This window comes from Hypanus sabinus, chromosome 11 (assembly GCF_030144855.1).
Source record: "Hypanus sabinus isolate sHypSab1 chromosome 11, sHypSab1.hap1, whole genome shotgun sequence".
NCBI classification, from domain to species: Eukaryota; Metazoa; Chordata; class Chondrichthyes; order Myliobatiformes; family Dasyatidae; genus Hypanus; species Hypanus sabinus.
In genome coordinates, this window is record NC_082716.1 from 77,867,187 (window position 1) to 77,885,207 (window position 18,021).

An 18,021-nucleotide genomic window follows, 5' to 3' on the forward strand; every position below is an offset into this window, starting at 1 on the left:
TATTGAAGTATGTGTAAGTTATACAACCTTGAGATTTGTCTCCTTACAAGCAGCCACAAAACAAGAAATCTGAAAGAACCCAAGTTTAAAAAGACCAACGAGCACCCAAAATGCAGAGAGAAGAAAGACACAAATTGTGCAACCAATAAAAGCAAGCAACACCATTGAGAACGAAAGTGAATTCATAGACACGAAGCCAGCAGACATGAAACCCAGAGCAGGCCCACAGCCTGAGCCTCAGCCTCAGTAGAGAGTGGAGTAAATTTCATGCGGCAGCAAGCGGAACCAGCCTGACCCTAGCCTCCGGTCCCAGCACTCTGCCTTTTTAAACCATCTGGTCTGGCACTTAGATCATCCAAACATCAGGTTGTTCCCCACGCTAGGACCCAGGCCCCGCTGACTCCAGAGAGCGGTGGATATGTGGAATGCTCTGCCCCAGAAGGCAGTGGAGGCCAAGTCTCTGGATGCTTTCAAGAGAGAGTTAGATAGAGCTCTTATAGATAGCGAGGTCAAGGGATATGGGGAGAGGGCAGGAATGGGGTACTGATTGTGGATGATCAGCTATGATCACAGTGAATGGTGGTGCTGGCTAGAAGGGCCGAATGGCCTACTCCTGCACCTACTGTCTATTTTCTATTGTCTCCACATTCTGGCCCATCCCCGACCTTTCCAAATCGGCCCGGTGCTTAAATCAATCATACCTCGCTCTCGATTTAGATGGAAGTGCTCCGAAACTCCTCTGCTCCGATTTTTCTCCGCTCCACTTGCTCCAACTCTGGCTTGAACATGTCTCCACCTCACTCTGATCACTTCTCCTCAACCTCGCTTTGACTTTGCATTACACCTCGACCCTGGAGTCAGCTTCACCTTTGTTCAGCTTTTCGTTGTTTGCGGTGTGGTGATTACATATTACACTTTTCCACAGAAAACTGTTATTAATAGAGCATTTAATTGCATTTCTTGCTATATGAACTGCCAGTAAGCTGTCGCCCATCTTCAGCCGGGCCATCTTAATCTGGAAGTTTAAGATAAATTCTGCAGGGTGAATTCTATCATAATATGATCACTACCTCCGAAGGATTCTCTATTCAAATCTGGTTCACTACACAGCATCCAGTCAAGAATTGCCATTCCCTTAGTGTGCTCAACCACAAGCTGCTCTAAAAAGCTATCTCATAGGCATTCTACAAATTCCTTCTTGCGATCCAGTTCCAGCCTGTTTTTCCCAATCTACTTGCATATTAAAATCCACTATGACTATCATAACATTGTCCTTTTTTAAATGTCTTTTCTGTCTTCCTTATTCATTTGTACCCCACAACCTGGCTACTGTTGGGAATATAATTCCCAACAGGGTCTTCTTACCCTTGCAGTTTCTTTAATTCTACCCACAGGGATTCTACATCTTCGGATCCGATGTCACCTCTTTCTAAGGATTTGATTTCATTGTTAGCAATAAAGCCACCACACCCACTCTTCCTGTCTGCCTGTCCTTTTGGTCTGCTGTGTATCTTGGGGTGTTAAGCTCACAGCAGTGATCTTCTTGCATTGATGACCATACACTTTCCTACACTGTATTCCATCTGCCACTGCTCTTGTAACAACAACTTCTAGTTTCTGAAGCCAAATGTAGAAACCAGGGCAATGAACCAAAAGAATGTGGCTTGATGTAACATCTTGAAGTACACTTCCATGTTGAGTCATTGTTGAGAAAGGAATATCCAGGTCCTTTGGCTTAACATGGGCCACCTTCCAAAATATGGTATGTAGGAATTTTTTTAGTATTCAATAATAAGAACAAAAGACGTATGTGCAGAATTAGGACATTCAGCCGAGCAAAGTCTGCTCTGCTCTGCCATTTCATCATGGCTGATCCATTTTCTCTCTCAACTCCATTTTCCTGCCTTCTCCCCATCACCTTTCACACACTGGCTAATCAAGAACCTATCTATCTCCGCCTTAAATACACCCAATGATTTGACCTCCACAGCCACCTGTGGCAACGAAGTCCACAGATTCACCACTCTCTGACTAAAGAAATTCCTCCTCATCTCCATTCTAAATGGAATCTCCCTCTATTCTGAGGCTGTGCCCCCTCTATTCTGAGGATATACCTTCTCCCTGATCCTATACAGCTGATAGAAAATGTCCTCTTCATATCCACTCTATCTAGACCTTTCAACATTTGATGTGCTTCAATGAGATTACTCCCCTCAACACCCCCCCCCCCACCACCCTTCTAAACTCCAATGAGTACATGACAAGAACCATCAAATACTCTCATACAATAACCCTTTCATTCCTGGAATCGATCTAGTGATCCTCCTCTGAACCCTCGCCAATGTTAGCACACCTTTTCTTAGATAAGGGGCCCAAAACTACTCGTGTCACTCCAAGTGAGGCCTTATAGTGCCTTATAAAGTCTTAGCATTACATCCTTGCTTTTTTTTTTATTCTAGTCTAACCTCTAGGAAATCCTGCACGAAGACTCCCAAGTCATTTTGCACCTCAGGTTTTTGAATTTTCTCCATGTTTGGAAACCAGTCTACACTTTTATTCATTCTATCAAAGTGCATGATCATACACTCCTGACACTGTATTCCATCTGCTACTTCTTTGCACATTCTCCTAATCTAAGACTCCCTGCTTCTTAATCACTACTTGCCTCTCCACCAATCTTCATATCATCCACAAATGGCCACAAAGTCATCAATTCCATAATCCAAGTTATTAACATATAATGTAAAAAGAAGCAAACCCCTACCCCTGCAGTACACCGCAAGCTAAATAGAAAAAGTTCCCTTTATTCCAACGCTATGCCTCCTGCCAATCAGCCACTGCTCTATCCAAGCTAGTATCCTTCCTCTCATACCACGGGCTCATGTCTTGTTAAGTAGCTTCATGTGTCAAAGGCCATCTGAAAATCGAAGTACACCAATTCTCCTTTGTCTATCCTACTTGTTATTTCCTCAAATTCCAACAGATTTGTGAGGGAAAATTTTCCCTTAAGGAAATAATGCTGACTTTAGCCTATTTCAAGTATATCCTGAGATCTCATCTTTAACAATTGAATCCAACATCTTCCCAAACACTGCGGTCAGGCTAATTGGCCTATAATTTCCTTTCTCCCTTCTCGGAGTGAGATTTGCAATTTTCATGTCCCCTAGAACCATGCCGCCAGAATCTATTGATTCTTGAAAGATCATTACTAATGCTTCCATTATCTCTTCAACTACCTCTTTCAGAACCCTGGCTGTAGTCCATCTGGTCCAGGTAGCTCAACTACCTTCACACCTTTCAGCTTCCCAAGCACCTTGTCCCCAGTAATAGCAACTGCCAACACTCTCAAACATCCAGCATATTGCTAGTGCCTTCGACAGTGAAGACTGATGCAATAAGTATTCTGCAGTGCATCAGACCTTTCCTTGTTTTCTACTACTACTTTTACAGCATCATTTTCCAGTGGTCTGATAACTATTAAAAAAGCTGTTGTTAGAGCTGCCTTGTCGCCTGCTCTGAAGGCAGAGTCGCGGGACCTCAGCAGTGCACGCACGTCTGCGATCATCCATGGCTTCTGGTTGGCACGTATAGTGATGGTCTTGGACAGAGTAACATCGTCAATGCACTTGCTGATGTAGCTGGTCACTGATGCTGTGTACTCCTCTAAGTTGGTAGAGTCGCCATCGATTGCAGCCTCCCTGAACATGTGCCAGTCAATGTGCTCAAAGCAGTCTTGAAGAGCGGAGATGGCTCCTGCTGGCCAGGTTTTCAGCTGCTTCTGAACTGGTCTGGAGCACCTGACGAGCGGTCTGTATGCTGGGATTTGCATAGCAGAGATGTGGTCTAAGTATCTGAGGTGGGGGCGGGGCTCTGCCCGTTACGCATCGGGAATGTTTGTGTAAACCAGGTTCAACATGTTCTCCCCCCTCGTGGCAAAGTCCACATACTGATGGAATAGATTTTACATTATGTAAGACAGTGATAGTAAACCTGATTCTGATTTTGTTTTACAATCACATCTTAGTACATACCAAATAGGAATCAAACATGACTGATGGAAAATTTATCTCTGTCCTTTTATGCTGTTTGTCAGAAGTGTACTCGTGAAATACCCAGTTCTGACAAAGAATCCCAGAGCTGAAAAATTAACTGTTTCTCATTCCACAGATGTTGCCTGAGCTGCTGAGACTTTCTGACACTTTTTTGCCATTATTTTAGATTTCTAGAAATCCCGTTTCTAATTTTGATAAAGGTTATTGTTCAGAGAAATCCTTTTACAAGATAATTAATATTGGTTTATTACTGCCGCAAGTTGGGTGTTGGGGTGGAGATACGTCTCTACCAAAGGAGGTGTGAGGCGCTCCTTCCTTCCCCTAGCCTGCAGGTCACCCTTGGGCAAGGTGTAGCACCTGCTTAGCTCCCTGATCAGGGCCATGTGAAGCCATGGGAGCAGGTGATGGATGGTTATATGAGAAGCTGGTGCATATCACAAGTGCTGATGCCAGACAATCACTGAAGAATGTTAATAATGATAGGGGTCACCTGTCCTGTATAAACACTGCCCAGAATACAATGGCACACCACTTCTGTAGAAAAGTTTTCCAAGAACAACCATGGTCACGGAAAGATCATGATCTCGCACGTCATAGACATGGCACATAACAAACGATCTGTTGCATGTGAGAAGATACAATGAGTTGCTTTTGTTGTGCATACCATCCAGGTGGACTATGCCATACACAATTACATCAAGGTTTTTTTTTAAAAAGTGAATGCATAATATATAATGGTGTTGCAGTTACAAAGAATGTGCAGTGCAGCTAGGATTGCAGAAAGTTAGCATGGAGTAACTCTAGTGGTTGCATCATTCAGTATCTTCAAGGCTGCAATTAATTTTATTGATCAATGGGAAATGAAGGATAATGAGATTCAAACAGTAAAATGGGAGCTGAGGCCAAAGGTCAGATTAGTCTTTGTAAGTACTGTAGTCAATTGGCAGATTAAATGTTGGTCCTTATTGTGGGGTGATGCACCATCAATAACTCTAGGAGACTGGAAGTGAATGATAGGCTTTTATTAACAGTGAAAAGGGAGCATGACGAAGACTAAGGGAGGAGCAGTGCCCCAATTGCCTTTATACAAGGGTCTGTGGGAGGAGTCACAGGAGCAGTCAGCAGAGAGGCGTGCCCAGACAGGTATACATAGTTTACCACATGGGCTAAATAGAAAGTAAGAGTAGGCTGTTTTACCTAACCATTATGAACTTAAATGTGGCCACAACTGGAGTACTACATGTACTAACTTAGAGGCAGTGCAGTTAAATAAAGTTTTGTATAGGTGTAAGGTCAGTCTGACCCAATGCCTTCTCTCTGCTTGCCTATCCCCCAGCCCATCTCTCCACCTCTTTCATGTACATTGTTTGCCTTTCTCCATGTACCCATCTCATTTTCTCTCTTTTTCATTTCTCAAATCACAACTTAGCCAGATCCAACTGAACCCAACTGGTTCGTAAGGTTATACCCACAACCCAATTTGAGTCAGAAACATAGAGTTTAATTCCTTCATTTGCATAGCCAGGCTCTGTAGTGAAGGTTAATGAAGACTCCTGCCATGAGGTTACGATATGAAGAAACAGTGAGTGATATGAACCAAAACTTTCTGAAGTTTTAGAGATTGAGAGTCTTGTTGAAACACGGAAAATTTTGAAAGTTCTTGACAGGATAGGTGCTGTAAGAATGTTTCTCCTCATCCAAAGTCTAGAACAATAGAGTAGAGTCTCGGGAAAAAGGTTGTTCACCACTCAAGACTAAGATGAAGGGAAATTTATTCCCCTCAAATAATGAATCTTCAGAATTTTCCACTCAGGGAACTGTAGAGGTTGGCTCAAACTGTGTTTTCAAAGCTGCACTTAATTTTATTGATTAACAGGAAAATCAAGGATACTGAGATTCAAAGAGTAAAATGGGAGCTGAGGCCAAAGATCAGATAGGTTCCTGTCCTCTGTAAGGTGCTTATATGTCCTCCCAATGAAATGCAGTTTCTTCCCACAGTCCAAAGACCTACCAGTCCGTAGGTTAATTGGTCATTGTGAATTGCTCTGTGATTAGGCTTGGGGTAAACTGAGGGTTGTTGGGAGATGCGGCTGGAGATGCCTGTTCTGCACTGTATTTCTAGATAAATAAATAAATTAAATTAAAACTCAAGGTCTGTGCATAAGTGAGAGAGGAAAATTTTTAAAGGGACCTGAAGAGTAAAGTAATTTTCACTTAGAGAGTGGTTAGTGTATAGAATGAGCTGACAGAGGAAGTCATTAAGGCAGATACAGTAATAAAATTTACACTGACAATCAAGTTTTAGAGGGAAATGGGCAAATACAGATAAATAAGATTACGCATTGTGCTCACCTTTGGTTACTGTAGACCAGTTAGGACTACTCTAAAACAATTTATATTCTGAAATACACAAGATTATGCATTGAGAGTTAAGCATTCAAAGTTCAACTTACAGTACATTTTATTATTTGAACTTTTAATTTTCACTGTAGTATGATCTTGTACATTTCCGAATTTGTTAACCAGAGAACAGAATTTTAAATGTAAGTCAGTTGGAAAAGAAAGTGTCTCCAATGTCAAACAACAAAAAATACTGTGTTAGTAGCTCAACACAAATTGGTGACCAATAGATCGGAAAGGGGGTTGGGTAGCATTTGGAAAAGGCAGTTTTTTCCCTTATAATTTTAAAATAGACGTTTAATTCAATAATAAGGCAAATCAGTAGTTGAAACGGACGACTGAGTTGTTGGCTCTAATACAATTTTATCTTTACAATGATTTCATCAATTCCCCCCACTGATTTTGCCTCACATACACACCAATGAATGTACCAACCCGTACGCATTTGGCAGCTAGCCCGCATTAGAGGGTGTAGGTACAACCGAACAGACACAGTGGCGAAGCAAGAATCAGATCCGATTCGCTGCAGCTTCACACGTTGCGCAGAGAGAGCGACGTCGGGTCGTCCTGGGAATGAGTCCCGCCGGCAGCCGAGGTTGTGGGCTGTGATTCAACGGGTGAGTAGGTCACACGGAATGGTGAAGTTGACCCGAACGTTGTTTTCAACCTGTTTTGGAATGCGACCGCCATTTGTTTCAGACAACTCTGCTCCACTTTCTCTAACTCAGAAATTTCAAAAGTCCTGGATGTTACGTACCCCGTAACTAGGTGTCTGACCAGCAGAGAAAGAAGAATCCTTTGGAGTCTGGTGGTACTGTATTCAAAGGTGTTTATTAGTAAAATAGGCAAAACAATACCAATAATGAAAATATATATATAACACAAGTTAGCATTAATAAACCTAAAAGTGTAGGAATAATAATACGCAATAATAAACAAGCTCTATCGATGTCTAGGGGTAAATGAAATGTCATAGAAAAGTACAAAGTTCAGTTCAGTTCATGAGTGCTGATGTAGTTATGGTTGTTGTGTTGTAATCGTTGGGGAGAGAGAGAGAGCGAGATGTAACAGCGACTGTTGTAGCAGGCAAACCTTTTACTCCTTTCTTGATCTGTCATGTCGTTGTGGCCATTCAATTATGAACCCTCCGTCATTCAGCTAGACCGTTCTTCTGTGGTGGACTCGTCACTCTGGCATGAGTGGACACACACACACACACACACACACACACACACGTCCCCACCGGCCCTGCTTTAACACTGAGTTTAACTGACCGATCTCCTGGTCCGGTCTCCGATGCCCCCTCCTTCCTTGTGGGTTCACTACCCTCAGTCAGGGTCCACTGGTGTGTCTGAAGGGTGTCTCTCCAGACCTGTCTTTTTATCCCCACTCACGGGGTCTCAGCTATCAATTAATTTTGAATGACTGTGTCCATCAAACCAGCCCACTCCTGCAGTCCACTGAAGAATAGTAATGAGCAAAAATAGTAGAAGATAAATAACCTTTGCAGAAGTCATAATACAGTAAATCAACAGTCTCTCTCCTCTCTCTTATCTGTAGCAGATGTTCTTGCATGTTTTCTTTTCCATCTCTCTCTCAAGAGCAGCATAGCAACAGGAATGGTTCGTGGTTCTGGGGGGGGTGAGGGAAACGGGTAACTCTGCACCCCATTGTCCATCAGATCTATTCATCACTCATAACACCCCCATCCTTCTGGGAATTTTCACCAAGGTGAAAATTAACTAATACAGCATATTACAGAATTACAGAGTATTTATTTTGTATTACCCATAACCGAAGGTGTGCCTCGCCCCCTCCCCCGCCGCGCCGCTCTGGTCTATTTGAATTTCATTCATTCTGCCGGAGAAGTCCAGGTCGTGGGCTGTTGTCCTGCCCAAGAGCTGGTGACTCCGTACCTCTGACTAACCGGTGATCAAGTTGGGGTCCGAGGCTGACCTGGTCAGATTCCCGATTCCCCAGACGATGATCTCCACACCCACCAAGGTTGACCTAACGACCTAAACACGAAGTACACTGCAGGTGCTGTGGTCAAATCAACACGTACAAACAAGCTGGATGAACTCAGCAGTCGGGCAGCAACCGTTGAAATGAGCAGTCAATGTCTTAATGGCCAAAATCTGGCTATTAGAGGGAATCAGACATTTAAAAGATATTTGGATAGGTCATGGGTAGGAAAGGATTGGCGGGGTGCAGGGTCAGGTGCAGGGTCAGGTGCAGGTTAAGTGGGACTAGTTCAGATCAGCCGTTCAGAGAGGTCAGGTCGTGAGCTGTTGTCCCGCCAGGAGCGGAGACTCGGCAACCTGCTACCGTCTCCGACTGACAAGTGATTCAAGTCAAGGTCCGAGGCAGACCGGCCCTAATCAGGTCAGACTCCCGATGTCCAGAGGAGACCACATTGGACCAAAACCCCCACACCCGCCCGGGGCTGACCCATCCAAACCTTAGCCATCAGATAGGATCAGCCATGTGGACAGGAAAGACTCGGAGAGAAGTGGGCTAAATACAGATCAAGGAAACTAGCTCAGGATGTCAAGAAGGCATCATGGTTGGCCCGAGCAACTTCGGCAGAAAGGACTGTTTGCAGTTTATTTGATTCCAGGATCAGACACAGATCAGACTGGCTACCGAACGGGGCTGAACCAGTCCAGACCGTGTCCACCTACTGGGACCGGACAAACCCTGGTCACTGCCTGTCATTCGGTGAGTGTTGGGATTGGACTTGCACTCTTCGCAGCAAGCGATCCAACTGCAGAAACTGGCCTGAGATTAAAGCTTTGCAAGAGAATGAGGAAGTGAAACTGGACAGTGAAAACAAGAAGGAGAAAGTGATACCTGCCACAAAACTCCTGAAAGTAGTAAATCAAAAAACCATTGGATAGTTTTATTACTGTCACGTGTACCGAGACAACGATAAACCGCTGTGAGCGACGCCGACAGACCACGACATCCAGTTAGTAATAGAACAATATCGTGATAGTTACAGAGAGACTGCAGGTCCGACAGATAAAGTACAAAGAAAGGGTCGCCACGAGGCAGATTAGGCGATCGAGTTCTTTTAGTATTTTTCAAGAATCTAATAAGAATGAAATAGAAGCTGCCCTTGAGTTTGATGGCAGGTGATCTCAAGGTTGTGTACTTTCTGCCTGATGGGAGAGGGGACAAGAATGAATAGCCGGGATCCTCGGTCCCGCTTTCCTGAGGCAGCGGGTGGTGTAGTCTGAGTCAGTGGAGGGGTGGCTGGTGTGTGTGATAGACTGGACCGCATTCACACACTCTGATTTCTTGTGGATAATTATCTAACACCACAGGACAAAATCCGCATCTTTTATGTCATACTACTACTTGTGAAGAATGGAGCTAAATCTTCCCTGCAGCAAGTGTATTACGTTAAGATTTCATTTGTGAATACCTGTAGTTTCAACGTTTGAAGCTTCAGGATTATGTATTTTATAAGCAATCGAACCTGATGGCATGAACATCAATTTCTTCGATTTCCGGTAATGGCACCCCCTTCCCCCACCATTCCTCATCCCCTTTTCCCTCTCTCACCTTATCTCCCTGCCTGCCCATCTCTCCTCCCCCCTTTCTTTCCATGGCCTTCTATCCTGTCCTATCAGACTCCCACTTCTCCCGCCCTGTATCTCTTTCATCAATTAACTTCCCAGCTCTTTACTTCACCCCACCCCTTCCCAGTGTCACTTATCACCTTGTGTTCCTCCCTCCTCTCCCCCACCTTTTAACTCTACCCCTCATCTTTTTTTCTCCGGTCCTATGGACTGTCGCTGCTGCCTGGCCTGCTGAGTTCCTCCAGCATTTTGTGTGTGCTGCGTGGATTTCCAGCATCTGCAAATTTTCTCTTATTTGAATTTGTTACCCATTATTCTTTTGGATTCAACATCCACATAAGTATCTCTCTTTTACTGATTTAATCACTTTGTTGGATGGTGAATACATGTATTGATCTTATCTTCAACTTAAAAATAACCATTAGTTACTTTAATTATCCTTGGTATCCTATCATCAGTAAAACAAAAGAAAGATGATATACAATGTGATATCTATATGACAATGAGTGCAGATAAGGACTTTTGTTTAGAACTGTTGGTGTTACAAAATTCACACTCACAGCCTTGGGTACATCAGTTAGCAACTGTTTAAAAAATCTGTTAATCCACAAAATTGATGGACCCTGGACTGTCAACTCAGGTCACGAGTGCTGTTTCCCTTTAAGAGAAAGGAATTGCAGGAAACGTACTGGGCTGCAAGTAAGATTGACACACAGAGGATTAAGACCCCCTTCCCCTTGCATTTTGCTGATGAATGTACGTGCTCTGGAAATTAAAACTGAGGACTTCAGAGCAAGATTGCAGGAACTGAGTGGCATCAGGGACTGCTGTGTACTTTGCCTCATGGAAACATGGCTTACTCCCACTGTTTCAGATGCAGTGCTGCAGCCCAGGGCTTCACCATTCACTGCACTCACAGATTGGAGAGACTCTTAAAGGTAGAGAGGGTGGAGTGTGCTTCATGTTTAACTCATTGTGGTGTACAGACCCAGTGCTATCTCAGTCCTGCTCACCAGACCTGGAACCTCTAGCAGCCAAGTGTCATTCATTTTATCTGCCGAGTGAGTTTTCTGCTGTCATCCTGGTAGCAGTGTATATTCCACCCTGGCCAACATCAGGCCTGCAGTGGAGGAGCTGAGCACCGTGATCAGCAGCCATAAAACAGTGTACCCTGATGCCTTCCCTGTCATTGCAGAGGACTTCAACCAGGCCGGCTTGAAGAAGTCTCTGAATAACTACCACCAACATATCGCCTGTGGAACCAGAGGAGCCAACACACTTGAATACTGTTTTATCACAGTCAGGAGCTGTTACCGTGCCATCACATTGGCAAGTCCGATTATCTGGCTGTGCTTCTATCTCTTGGCTTCCAGGCTGACGCTAAAGACCACAGCACTAGTGATGAAGGGAAGCAAAGTAGCGATTGCAGGGCTGCTTCGACTCGGAGGACCAGACAATATTCAGTGATTCATCTTGGATTCTGAGTGAATACACCACAGTTGTCACCAACTTCATCAGAACCTGTGGGGATGTGTGTGTGCCTCCGAGAACATACCGGACATACCCAAACCAAAAGCCATGGATTCAGGACACGCACAAAGACAGGTGTGTAGAAGGAGCCTTAAGGATCATTGGGGACCTGAGTCACCCAACCAGCTACTACCATCCAGAAAATGGTACCACAGCAACTGTATTTCTGTTATATTGACTATCCTGTTGTACATAATATTTATCATAAATTACTATAAATCGCACATTGCTCATTTAGACAGAGACGTAATGTAAAGATTTTTGCTACATGTATATGAAAGGTGTAAGTAATAAAGTCAATTAAATGCAATTCGGTAAAAAAAAACAGCAGATTTGCAGTTGCTGAGGTCTAGACCTGTGGTGATCAAGACCAGTGATCTAGAACTCTACAAGAGGTCCAGGCACACCATATGAAGGCTATTTTAAGAGAGGTAAAACAATTCCCATTGAAGTTAGAGACTGAATTGGATGCATGCCAGCTCTGGCAGCATTTGCAGACCATTACTTACTACAAAACAAAACCCAACAGCATGAAATTCTGAGATGCTTCACTTCCAGATGAGCTCAATGCCTTTTATGCATGCTTCGAAGAAGAGAATAAAACTAAACTGTGCAAATCCCTGTAGCATCTGGCCACTCTGAGACCTCTGTCTCAGAGGCCAACATCAGGACATCTTTCAAGCAGGCGAAACCTTGTAGGCACTCAAAATCTGTGCCAACCTACTGGCAGAAAAGTTGAAGGGCATCTTCTGCCTCTCACTGGAGGTTCCCACCACCTGTTTCAAAAGGGCAACAATCATACCAGTGCCCAAGGAGAGCAGGGTGAGCTGCCCCAATGACAATTGCCCAGCAGCACTCACATCTATGGTGATCAGGTGCTTTGAAATGTTGGTTATGGCTAGAATCAACTCCTGCCTAAGCAAGGACCTGGACCCACTGCAATTTGCCCATCACTGCAGTAGATTTACAGTGGATGCATTCTCACTGGCGCTTCACTCAGCCTTGCATCATCTGGACAGCAGTAATACCTACGTCAGGCTGCTGTTTATTGATTACAGCTCAGCATTCAAAACCATTATGCCCTTAGTATGAGTCAACACGCTTCAAAACCTGGACCTCTGTACCTCCCTCTGGAACTGGATCCTTGACTTCTTCACCGGGAGACCACAGTTAGTGCAGATCAGAAAAAGCGTCTCCTCCTTGCTAGCCATCAACACCAGCACACCTCAAAAGATGGCAGCTTAACCCACAGCTCGACATAGATCAGCTGGTTGAATGATGTTGCAACAACAGCCTCGCACTCAACATCGGTAAGACCAAGGAAATGTTTGTGGACTTCAGGAAGGCGATCCTCATTGAGGGATTAGCAATGGAAAGGGTGAGCAGTTTCAAATTCCTGGGTGCCAACATTTCTGAAGGTCTATCCTGGGCCTAATCTATTGATGCAAATACAAAGAAGGCATGAAAATGAGGAGTTTGAGGAGATTTTCTGTGTCACCAAAGACTCCAGAAAAGTTTCTACATGTGTACAATGGAGATAAATGGTTGTATCACCATCTGGTATCCAGGGACCACTGCACATAATCAAACAAAACTGCAGAAGGTTGAAAACACAGGCAGCTCCATCACAGGCCCTAGCCTCCACAACATTGAGGACATAGAGGCCACCATGAGGGCATAGTGGTTAGCATGATGCATTTACAGCTTGTGGCGTGGGAGCTTGGAGTTCAATCCCAGCATCTTCTGTAAGGAGACTGTATGTCCTCTGCATGGAATGCATGTGTTTCCCCCCAGTGCTCCAGTGGCCTCCCACCATCCAAAGACATACCCGGTCAGTTAATTGGTCATTTGTAAACTGTCCTGTGATTGGGTTAGGGTTAAATCGGGGCGGCGCTGCTCAAAGGACCAGAAGGGCCAACTCCACACTGTATCACTAAATAAATAAAATCTTCGAAAGGCGATGCCTCAAAAAGGCAGCATCCATCGTTATGGATCCACATCACCCAGGACATGCCCTCTTCTCATTGCTACCATCAGGGAGAAGGTACAAGAGCCTGAGGACACACACTCAATGCTTTAGGAACAGTTTCTTCCCCTCCTCCATCAGATTTCTGACCCAACCTTTGAACACTTTCTCACTATTTTTGCTCTCTTTTTTGCCTAACTTATTTAATTTATATATATATGTATGTATCTTATTGTAATGCATAGGGTTTTTATTATGTATTGCTCTGTACTGCTGCTGGAAAACAACAAATTTTACAATGTATGCCACAATATTAAACCTGATTCTGATTATGATTCAGGTGCATCCAGTTGTATATCAGTGTCATTGCTGTTTTTTGCTTCTGACCAACACACAGTGATGTCCATTTCCAGGATTATAGTGTGTCACTTGAAAAAAATACGAACAGACTTTTCCCAATGTGAGGCACACTTGTGTGTCCAATGAAATTTCCAGCTATGAAGCACTTGGGATAACTTCACTCTCCTTACACTTTTCCCTTAGGAACATAGTTTGGAGCTTGGATCGGGTTGGCTTGGGGTTGTCTGTTGTTGAACACTCCAGGATCGCTTGATCATTGGAATACAACAGTTGGGAGGTCTGTAAGGTGATAGCATCTTCAACCTGGCTCCTTCACCATGGTTCACACTAACCTGCAATCTCGACTTTACTCTGATTTCAAGCCTGACTGCTTCACCCTTTCCTACCCACCGCTGGACTGCACAAAAACACTAGGAGATAGATTAAGCTGCCTGGCCCCTCAAGCCTGCCAGCCCCATCATTCAATATGATCATGGCTGATCTCAGCTGAACTCCTCTGGGCCAGTTCCCTCTTGTTTCACTTCCTCAGCTCTTCACAAACCGACTCCAATATGTGCTGCCAGTACTGTCTTTATTACACCCTTCAAACACTGGACACCCCGTCCTTCTTGTCACCAAAATATTTGCCAGTTCTAAAATCCTCACTGCACTTGACATTCGTCGAAATATCTGTCAGATTCATTGATTCCCTCCAAACAGTTTACCAGCCAGCATGGGGATGGGTCAGTTAGATGGCATTCCTCCTGTGCCAAATGTACCTTCAGCCACATGTGATTAAGAGAGTGCATTAGTTACAGGCTGTGATGATTAACATCATGACCTTCCTACTCTGTGGACATCACGGCTGGTGGCACAGTGACTTAATGTAAGTTAATATTTGGCAGCAGAGCAGGGTAATTATAAACTCACTCTGCCTATCTGTCAGGAAGTGCCTCTGATGGTAACACGTTTAAGAATTTGTGCTCCCTCCAACTATATATAAAATAAATGGGAGAAAATTACATATTGATAGACCATCAAGCTAAGTGTACTTCAACGTTTTACACTGAACGTGTTGAACTATTTAATATTGTGGGATTCCAGCAATTATTAACAGTGGACACAGAAGATTTTTTTTGTCAGTTACAATCTCTCAGAGATAAATAAGATGAAATAATTGCAATAGATTCGGCATAATTTTCACTTCCAGGGAAAACTGCAAGGAATTAAGAAGCTTCATACAAGCAAGAATTTTTATTGCAATCTGAGGTATAAACTAATCTGAAGATTCTGCCGTACTATTTATGCAAATTCCAAAAGAAAAGTCTGTATCAGTTGTGCTAACCATGTTTTATTTACTTGCCATTATTAAGAATGAATACCCAAAGCTAAACTTTGTTACATCAACTTCAATTCCCACCAGAGAGCCATTTTTTCCCTATAATTATAAATAAATAAGTTTGATTATACAAAAGAACCAAAATATTGCTGAAATTTCACCCAGTAAGAAGAGCAATCGGGAGATTTTTTTAAATAACTGCTTAGATTCTTATTTTAAATTTAAAAACACAGTGACTTAATGTAGTTCTCTCAAGGAATGAGCCGTTGAAACACTGGAAGAACTCAGCTCGTAAAACAGCTTCCATGGGGTTGGGGGGGGGGGGGGGGGACAGTTAGTGTTCCAGTAAATAACTGGAGGAATGGGATTGCTCCAGGTTGGCATAGAGACAAGCCCTTTGGCCCATCGGTTCTTTACTGACCATCAGTCATCCACTGTCACTAATCCTATGTTAATCTCAATCTTCAAGGGAATTTGGATCTAAAGTCTGATTTAACATTATGGAAATAGAATCTCACAGTTAAGATTGCACATGTATTGTCAATGAATAGAACAAAGAAAAATAAAGATGACTGGATTTTATTGTCATATGAAGGGCTAATGCAGTGCATTGTTTAAAACAGCGTGTTAAACAGGCATTTAGAATAAGAACAGAAAAAACAAATTTAAATGCTTTTTTTCTGGTATGGGTAAAGACCAGGGTTAGAGGCTTAGTAAACATGATCTGCTGGACCTCGCAGTCAGAGCAAAGGTTGAGTCACAATTTCCAGAGCTGTCATCCTGTACCGACAAAGGGCCTCAGCCCGAAACATCGACAGCGCTTCTCCCTATAGATGCTGCCTGGCCTGCTGTGCTCCACCAGCATTTTGTGTGTGTTGTTATCCTGGGTGGCTTTGTGTTTCTGAAGGATATGCTTCTTGTCCAATGATTTTAAAAACAGGTGATAATTAAACACATTTCTGACAGACACGCTGATTGGGAACAGCTAATGCCATTGTGCAGACTTAACCGAGATTTTGCTCCAGATGATGAAGTGGGGGGTGGTTAGTGTTGTTACGCAGAATGTGTACCATGTTGTAACAGGAACCCCAACATTTTATCCATTATTATCAATTAACAACCATAGACAATACTCAACAAAAATTTAAACCTAAAAGAGCCCAACATTTCCATTAGCTTGGTGTAACGACCCTAAAAAGAGTTCATGCTGTGTTGTGTAATAATTATTTATTGAAATGCAGCACAGATTAGGCTTCAACCGGTATCACCCAGCAATCCCCAATTTAATCCTAACCTAATCACAGGACAATTTACAATGACCAATTAACCTGCCAGCCAGTACATCTTTGGAAACCAGAGCAGCTGGAGGAAAGCCACACGGTCACGAGGAGGACATACAAACTCCTTACGGGCAGCGGTGGGAATTGAACCCAGGTAGCTGGCACTGTAAAGCATTGTGCTAACCACTACACTGCCATGCTGCCCCAAGTATAGTGTGGCTGTGCTCTAAAGTATAGCTGTAAATATTTGGGGAACATGATAGATATGGTTTCCAGATCTATTCTTATTTTGTAAAATGAAGTCAAGCTACTGGCTTTTTCCTTTGTCAGGTGAAGATGGCCAAGCGAGTCGCTATCATTGGGGCTGGAGCCAGTGGGCTAGCATGTATAAAATGCTGTTTGGATGAAGGCTTGGAGCCTGTATGCTTTGAAAAAAGCAACGACATTGGAGGGCTCTGGAACTTCCAGGTACGTTTGGGTGTTTTATTGGTTTTTTTGCTGTTTCCATGCCAGCCCTTGCCAATAAAAAGAGAAAATACTCAACAGATCAGACCGCATATGTGAAAAAAAACAGATAATGTTTCAGGCCTGGGAGACCTAATCAGATATGGTAACAGCATGAACTCCTAGACCTGGGGTCACCAACCTTTATTGCACCGCGGGCCAGCTAATATTGACAATATTCTTGCGGACCAGCCGATGGAGGGTGGGGGGGTTGTTAATAACAACCAGAATATAGGTGATAAGTCAACTACTATGTCAGTTATAAGTGGCTAATACACTCAATTTCATTTTTAAAAGGGTTTATCTAACGAATTTAATACTAAACACACAGTGCGTGTTTTCATCGCATGAACATAGTGATAAGCTAATTATAACTCACTTTTAAGTCAATAGCATTGTAACATTTTAAGTAACGTTTGGATATTAAACACACAGCACATATTTTCCTCATATGAACATATAAAATCATTGCAACACACCAATGAGAGGACAAGGTGGTCCCCGTACCAGGGCCGTGGCGGTCGCAGTCCAGAGAGAGCAACCGACCGAGCGAGGAGTGTGACAGGAGTGTGACTGTGCCCAGCCCCCTTGTAGGTAGGTAGAATCTATTGGCCAATGAAAGTTTGGCTCAAGGGATGATTTTCAGTAGATCACAGCAAGGTAGCTGCTCTGCTTCTTACGAAACCCTGAGCCTGAATTAGGTTGTCTGCAATTATTTTAGCACCGGGTTCCCCACGAACGTTTGGTGTACCAAATAGGTTTAGAGGCGGCGCCCATCGGTCCTTGCTCCAGGCCAGTATCAACGGCACTTCTCGCCAGCTGGTTACCTGAGGCCAACCAGTGATCCCTGGCGCGAGGGTGTCACTGCGTTTAGGCGACTGATGACTTCGCATGGGTAATGACCTCGCATGCATTCAATTTCAACAGTTTGCGTGACAGGCAATGAGAAAAGGTGCAGCTGACTCATATCGTTTCATATCGCCTAATCACATCATTTCTTCGCGACCCGCTAGTGACCACTGCC

The 18,021-nt window shown here is 43.6% G+C and overlaps 1 protein-coding gene across 4 annotated transcripts in view; it reads left to right on the forward strand.

Annotated features, from left to right (window-relative positions):
* The first annotated feature begins 6,587 nt into the window (after nucleotides 1-6,587).
* LOC132402146 (flavin-containing monooxygenase 5-like) overlaps nucleotides 6,588-18,021 on the forward strand; it is a 49,971-nt gene continuing 38,537 nt past the window's right edge. The window contains exons 1-3 of one of the 4 annotated variants that reach the window (XM_059984790.1): nucleotides 6,978-7,069; nucleotides 9,073-9,173; nucleotides 16,824-16,961. In XM_059984790.1, the coding sequence (XP_059840773.1) occupies nucleotides 16,830-16,961 (132 nt within the window). In that variant the 5' untranslated portion in view covers nucleotides 6,978-7,069; nucleotides 9,073-9,173; nucleotides 16,824-16,829. Of the gene's footprint in view, nucleotides 7,070-7,181; nucleotides 7,279-9,072; nucleotides 9,174-11,412; nucleotides 11,645-16,823; nucleotides 16,962-18,021 lie in introns of those variants that run through there. The other 3 variants (XM_059984788.1, XM_059984791.1, XM_059984789.1) reach the window with 3 other exon arrangements.